The sequence below is a fragment of the Triticum urartu genome, chromosome 1A (genome assembly GCF_056163025.1).
Source record: "Triticum urartu cultivar PI428250 chromosome 1A, HENAU_Tu73, whole genome shotgun sequence".
Taxonomy (NCBI): domain Eukaryota; kingdom Viridiplantae; phylum Streptophyta; class Magnoliopsida; order Poales; family Poaceae; genus Triticum; species Triticum urartu.
In genome coordinates this window covers 17,514,143-17,521,804 of record NC_141873.1, presented here as the reverse complement: position 1 = coordinate 17,521,804, position 7,662 = coordinate 17,514,143, and the positions used below count along the sequence as shown (strand labels likewise).

At 41.0% G+C, this 7,662-nt stretch overlaps 1 protein-coding gene across 1 annotated transcript; it reads left to right on the top strand.

The window, feature by feature from the left end:
• Nucleotides 1–519: 519 nt before the first annotated feature.
• Nucleotides 520–3,813, top strand: LOC147988470 (NADPH-dependent aldo-keto reductase, chloroplastic-like). The gene is made up of 7 exons (XM_087541349.1): nt 520–789; nt 931–981; nt 1,146–1,222; nt 1,321–1,408; nt 2,477–2,752; nt 2,846–3,094; nt 3,537–3,813. The coding sequence occupies exons 1-7, from the start codon at nt 577–579 to the stop codon at nt 3,618–3,620; spliced, it is 1,038 nt and encodes a 345-aa protein (XP_087397475.1). The 5' UTR covers nt 520–576; the 3' UTR covers nt 3,621–3,813.
• The last annotated feature ends 3,849 nt before the right edge of the window (nt 3,814–7,662 follow it).

Below are 7,662 nucleotides of genomic sequence, written 5' to 3'. Positions count from 1 at the left end.
ACAGCCTCCAATTTTTGCCTAAGTTCAAACCAAAAATAGAAAAAGGTTTTGCTATGTCCGAAATGGGAGCAATCTAAACCGTGAAAACGGGGTTGTGGGTGCGTAGTGCAACACGTCAGCCATGTAGATGCACATGTGGTCGCAAGGCCGATCCTACGGCTCATAACATGGCCGTGCTGTTGTGTTCCAGACTGAACGTTCGTGTGGAATATTAAGCAAATAACAAAAATATTGCCTCAGTGCCAAGACCAATGCTAAGCTCTCAAGAGTGCCATGAAACAAGTAGAGATAAAAAAACATTCATTATAGGACTAGGTACGCTACGATATCGACAAAAAGGTTTCTCCACTGGTTTCTTCCATGATGGAGGGGGAGATGCCTGGCCATCAAATCAATCCAGGGGATGATGACCCGGCGGATAGATTAAAGCAGGCGGCCACGTGATATTTTATCGTATCTGTACCGTGCTACCGAGCACAAACGCCATCAGGTTTAGATTAGCTTTATTCCTAATAAATTAGATTTTCTCTTGGATTAGCTTTGTACTGGTGTACCGTGCTACATACCAACAACCAGATGCTAGCTGCTCACTCCTCTTCCTCTCCAATCTCATGCGGTGCTGCAAGTGCCGCGGACCAGCCGTTGTGCATCAGTCTGTCAGCTCGTTGGGCGGTGGTGATGGCGAGGCACCTCGCGCTCAACACCGGCGGCACGATCCCCTCAGTGGGGTATGGCACCTGGCAGTCCAAGCCAGATGAGGTTGGCCAATCCGTCTACGCCGCCGTCAAGGTTCGCACAGCCTCACATGATTTGGTTTCTTCAGATCATTTATTCCCTTTGTGTAGTCCTAGTCTCTGTATTTGAATGGTGATTTTATATATATTTCCTCCAAGAGAATCACAGATTTGAGATTGTTTTTGAATCGTGCAGGCAGGGTACCGACACATCGATTGTGCCAGGGCTTACCGCAACGAAAATGAGGTAGGTGATCATTTATTCCTTGTTTGGCAAGCGTTTAGAAAAATCCTTACATTTGTGGATGGAGGGAGTTTATCGTTGTTGTTGTTGACAATACTGTTTCCATTCCAACTGATTAACAATTGTTGGCTTAAGGAAGGCATAACATTTGCTCTTGGATTATTCAGGTTGGTTTGGCACTGCAAAAGCTATTCGAAGAGGGTGTCGTGAAGCGGGAAGATTTGTTTATCACCTCTAAGCTGTGGTAAGCTCAGAGCATTGGGATTGATCTGTTCAGTTCACCTGCATGGATTTCTCTGCAGTTTAAGTTCACCGAGTAATAGAATTAACCGGTGATTTTAGGCATGATCATCACGCTCCAGAAGATGTGCCGGAGTCAATTGACAGAAGTCTGAATGACTTGCAGCTTGAGTATTTGGATCTTTACCTTGTAAGCACCTTCCATTTCATAATCATGTTTCACTATCGAGTTGCTCCAATCTTGCCATTGTGTTGTACTATCTCACTTTTTCTACTGAATATGGTGATTTCTACTCTACATTTGCATGCTCCTTTCATCGTCTGGAACAATATACCTCATAAAACTAGTGGTAGTGATCTGGATTACACGAAACTTTAGATTTCTCGAGGTTATCATCGACAAATAAATATGTGTTATTCATGACCACCTATAGTTTAAAGTGTGGAAACATGATCCTATATTAGACTGCCCGTAACGGAAGTTCATATGCGGTATCATGCATGCTAACTTGACATTTTCTTATGAGATGTCGCACAGTTAATTGAGGAAATTGAGGATTTGGTATCATATTAAATTTTATACCACATTGTGTCATGCATGAGAATAAAATGAAGCAATCTAAGATACTAACTTATGATTATGCATTCGTAACATCATACACTAGTATCATATGCATGATACTACTAGACGATACTCCCCATTACGGGCAGGCTTAAGTGGCCAGTCCACTACTTAGTAATTGCCTGCTTAGTAATTGTATTGTTTAATGTGTAGAAACACGATCCTCTGTTAAGTCACCAGTCCACTGCTTAGTAATTGTATACTTTTCATGCAAGTGGGCTTCTTTTCTGTGATCTAGTCACAAATCCACATCCAACTAAAATAATTTCAAGTACGCACCACTTAACACACATGCATGTTTCTCGATATGGTTTTATCTTTTGGTATGAGTTGGTATATTGTCTTGAGCTTGGGCATCATTTTCAGCATCTTGAATATATTTGTGAGAAATACTCTCTCCGTCCCAAAAAAAAGTGACTCAATTTTGTACTAAATTTAGTACAAAATTAGTACAAAGTTGAGTCACTTATTTTGGGATGAAGGGAGTATATTATATATTTGAAGAATTTTATCACTACATTTTAGTTGAATTGTATTTTCCTTTGAGAGGATTTAAGTATTTACCTATTGGAGCTATATAGCAATGTTTTCATGAAGAATTTGAAATTGAGTTTTTACCGGTATGCAATTTTGTAGATCCATTGGCCATTTAGGCTCAAGAAGGGCACCGACGCAAGCAATCCTGAAAACTTTGTACGACCTGACATCCCTACTACTTGGGGAGCAATGGAAAAGTTATATGATACTGGAAAAGCTCGTGCAATAGGTGTGAGTAATTTCTCAACAAAGAAACTGGGTGACTTGCTTGATCTAGCTCGTGTACGTCCAGCTGTTAATCAGGTGGAAAGTCATCCAGGTTGGCAGCAAACTAAGCTCCACAACTTTTGTCAGTCAACCGGTATTCATCTTTCTGTAAGTTCGTGGTGCACTTGGGGGCAACTGGCTTTCTAATGTTTAAAAAATATATGTTCTTATTATACCCGACTATGTATATGTATATTGCAGGCATACTCACCACTAGGTTCACCTGGTACGCCTTGGATGAACAGTAATGTCCTTCAAGAACCGGTCATCACCTCAATAGCAAATAAACTTGGGAAAACTCCTGCACAGGTGGCCCTGCGCTGGAACATTCAGATGGGTCATAGTGTACTACCAAAGAGCCTGAATGAGGAAAGGATAAAGCAAAATCTTGATGTTTATGATTGGTCTATTGCAGATGACTTGCTTGCGATGATATCCGAGATTAAGCAGGTTTGTTGCTATTCTTTATACCCCCACACTTAAATGAGGACAAAATTGCAATGATATTTTCCACTACGACAAGGCATCTTTGTGAGATGAGATGATATGTTGGACTATCACCATGCGAAAAACCGTAGCACATCTGACAACTGACAAACAATCCATGTGTAAATACTCCGCAGAGTATATATATTCTTTGTTGCATTACGGTAATTTTGTATAATCAAAAGTCTCTACATAGGTCTTTTTACCTTGTTGGAACGTGGTAAAAAATAACATCTTGACACCTTGCGTTGCCAATTGTGTTGTCTTTTTCCATTCTTTAAGAAAGAAATGCAACGGATTTTTTTAATTTTCTTGATCTATTTAATCAATGCATCTTGTTGTTATTTAACAGTTCATAGTATAGAGCGAGTGCATCTGATTACCTTAATTATTTTGTGGCTTTCAGGTTAGACAGTTCAGAGGTGACTTTACCATTAACCAGCAAAGCGTCTACAAGACCCTCGAGGAGCTCTGGGACGGGGAAATTTAGGATCGTGTTTATCCTTAGCAATCTACGTACATTAGAACCGTGCACTTCAGATATACCTACAGTATGTTACTTTGGATGTTGGTTAATTTTCAGTTCTGATTCAAGATCATGTGTTGTGGTACGTAGAAATTTGCACCTTGTATCTGTACCGACTTGTCAACTTGTAACTTGATTGACAATATTGTGTGTAGCATGCGCAAAACCATGTGAGATCATTCAGCCTCCACCAGTGTTGGACAATGCTGGTGTTGGCGTGGTGTCGGTGCTGATGATGGGCTCACTCGCGTATAAGCACAATATAGCCCAGTCGATGTGAACCCCTAATGTTTTTGCCGTGGCTTCACCTATTCAATATTCACCATGGGTCTACCTATCTGTTCCAGGACTACAGCCTATCTCATTGACCCTTGACCTGAGCGTTCCTGCTATTCATGTGTCATCTGATAGTACGGAGGTCATTTCGATCATAAAGAGACCTTGACCCTGCATGCTGTTATGATTCTATCCTTCTGGAGATTGAATATCACTGACTTTCTTTCACGGAGGTTGCTTTCGAACATGAAAAGAGATGCCACAACGCTGAGGAGCATTTGTTGCCTAAAGCTTTTTTCTACCCTAGCTCTTGGGTGGCATGCTTTTTTAGGATATAAACCTCTGCTAGTTTTCTTGGACACATTTTGTTCCTTTTTTTAATCTGGTGAGTGCTATCATTTATACTGTTATTTACTGGGATAATTTTTGGTGTCTCAAGAAGTGCTTCTCTCATATCCCTCATACACATTACTGAAGCCATTAGTAGGAGTGATTCAATTCGCTTGTTTTGTTTTATTCTAGTTGACATTAGTAGGTCCAAGAACATGATTTTGCTGAAACATTACTTTCACGAAATCAGATCCATATTTTTCAGGATTATCTCTGAACTCAAATCCCCTTATATGTATTACTGGGCCATAACTAGGAGTTGTATAGCCCTTTTGTTTGTTTTACTTGGTTGCAACTTGATAACCCACAAGTATAGGGGATCAATTGTAGCCTCTTTCGATAAGTAAGAGTGTCGAACCCAACGAGGAGCTAAAGGTAGAACAAATATTCCCTCAAGTTCCATCGACCACCGATACAACTCTACGCACGCTTAACATTCGCTTTACCTAGAACAAGTATGAAACTAGAAGTATTTTGTAGGTGCTGTTGGATAGGTTTGCAAGATAATAAAGAGCGCGTAAATAAAAAGTAGGGGCTGTTTAGATGAAGACACAACTAAGTTAGTTTTAGTAGCGAGCTTGTTGTCATGAGAAAGTTATTTGTCCCTAGGCAATCGATAACTAGACCGGTAATCATTATTGTAATTTTATTTGAGGGAGAGGCATAAGCTAACACACTTTCTCTTGTTGGATCATATGCATTTATGATTGAAACTCTAGCAAGCATCCGCAACTACTAAAGATCATTAAGGTAAAACTCAACCATAGCATTAAAGTATCAAGTCCTCTTTATTCCCATACGCAAACAACCTACTTACTCGGGTCTGTGCTTCTGTCACTCAAGCCACCCACCATAAGTAAATCATGAACATATTGCAAACCCTACAGCGGGGATCCCTCACGCTTGCGCGACACGGAGAGCACCATAGGACAGCACCAATAATATAGCATGCAACTCAAACCAATCACGATCATCAATTAACCCATAGGACAAAACGGATCTACTCAAACATCATAGGATAGCCATACATCATTAGGAAATAATATATAGCATTGTGCACCATGTTTAAGTAGAGATTACAGCGGGTAAAAGAGGGGTTACACCGCTGCATAGAGGGGGGAGGAGTTGGTGATGACGGCGGTGAAGTTGTTGGTGTAGATTGTTGTTGCGATGATGGCCCCGGCGGCATTCCGGCGCCACCGGGAGAGAGGGGGAGAGAGCCCCCCTTCTTCTTCTTCTTCTTCTTCTTCTTCTTCTTCTTCTTCTTCCTTGACCTTCTTCCTAGATGGGAGAAGGGTTTCCCCTCTGGTCCATGGCCTCCATGGCGGCGACGGGGCGAGAGCCCCTCCGAGATTGGATCTGTCTCTCTATCTCTCTCTGTTTCTGCATTCCAGATTCTTCCCTTTCACCGTTACTTGAAATCCCAGAGATCCGTAACTCCGATTGGGGTGAACTTTGGACACGATTTTTATCCGGATATTAGATTTCTTGCGGCGAAAGAAGGGCACCAACTGACTTAGGGGGTGGCCACGAGGGCCTAGGGCGTGCCTGACCCCCTGGGGCGCGCCCCCCTGCCTCGTGGCCCCCTCGGGCATCGTCTTGCGTTGATTCTTCTTCCCAAAAATCACATATATTCCAAAAAAATCCCCGTCAGTTTTTATCCCGTTTGGACTCCGTTTGATATGGATATTCTACGAAACAAAAAACATGCAACAAATAGGAACTGGCACTGGGCACTGGATCAATATGTTAATCCCAAAAATAGTATAAAAAGTTGCCAAGAGTATATGAAAAGTTATATAGTATTGGCATGGAACAATCTAAAATTATAGATATGACGGAGACATATCAACATCCCCAAGCTTAATTCCTACTCGTCCTCGAGTAGGTAAATGATAAAAAAGATAATTTTTTATGTGGAATGCTACCTAGCATAATCTTGATCATGTAATCTAATCATGACATGAATATTAAGACACGAGTGATTCAAAGCAATAATCTATCATTTGACATTAAGACAATAATACTTCAATCATACTAATAAAGCAATCATGTCTTTTGAAAATAACATGGCCAAAGAAAGTTATCCCAACAAAATCATATGGTCTGGCTATGCTTCATCTTCACCACACAAAATATTCAAATCATGCACAACCCCGATGACAAGCCAAGCAATTGTTTCATAATTTTGATGTTCTCAAACCTTTTCAACTTTCACGCAATACATGAGCGTGAGCCATGGATATAGAACTATAGGTGGAATAGAATACGACGATGGAGGTTGTGTGGAGAAGACAAAAAGGGAGAAAGTCTCACATCAACGTGGCTAATAAACGGGCTATGGAGATGCCCATCAATTGATGTCAATGTGAGGAGTAGGGATTGCCATGCAACGGATGCACTAGAGCTACAAGTGTATGAAAGCTCAAACTAAAACTAAGTGGGTGTGCATCCAACTTGCTTGCTCATGAAGACCTAGGGCATTTGAGGAAGCCCATCGTTGGAATATACAAGCCAAGTTCTATAATGAAAATTCCCACTAGTATATGAAAGTGATAACTCAACAGACTCTCTATATGAAGAACATGGTGCTACTCTGAAGCACAAGTGTGGTAAAAGCATAGTAACATTGTCCCTTCTCTTTTTTTTTTCTTTTTTTGTAAGCTTCTTTGACCTCTATCTTTTTTTAGGGGGGGGGGGGGCTTCTTTGGCCACTTTTATTTTGATCATGGGATAATGTTCTAATAATGATGATCATCACACTTTTATTTATTTACAGCTCAATATTACAACTTGATACTAGAACAAAGATATGACTCTATATGAATGCCTCCAGCGGTGTACCGGGATGTGCAATGATCTAGCGTAGCAATGACATCAAAAAATGGACAAGCCATGAAAACATCATGCTAGCTATCTTACGATCATGCAAAGCAATATGACAATGAATGCTCAAGTCATGTATATGATGATGATGGAAGTTGCATGACAATATATCTCGGAATGGCTATGGAAATGCCATAATAGGTAGGTATGGTGGTTGTTTTGAGGAAGATATAAGGAGGCTTATGTGTGATAGAGTGTATCGTATCACGGGGTTTGGATGCACCGGCGGAGTTTGCACCGACTCTCGAGGTGAGAAATGGCAATGCACAGTACCGAAGAGGCTAGCAATGATGGAAGGGTGAGAGTGCACATAATCCATGGACTCAACATTAGTCACAAAGAACTCACATACTTATTGCAAAAATCTATTAGTCATCGAAACAAAGTACTACGCGCATGATCCTAGGGGGATAGATTGGTAGTAAAAGACCATCGCTCGTCCCCGACCGCCACT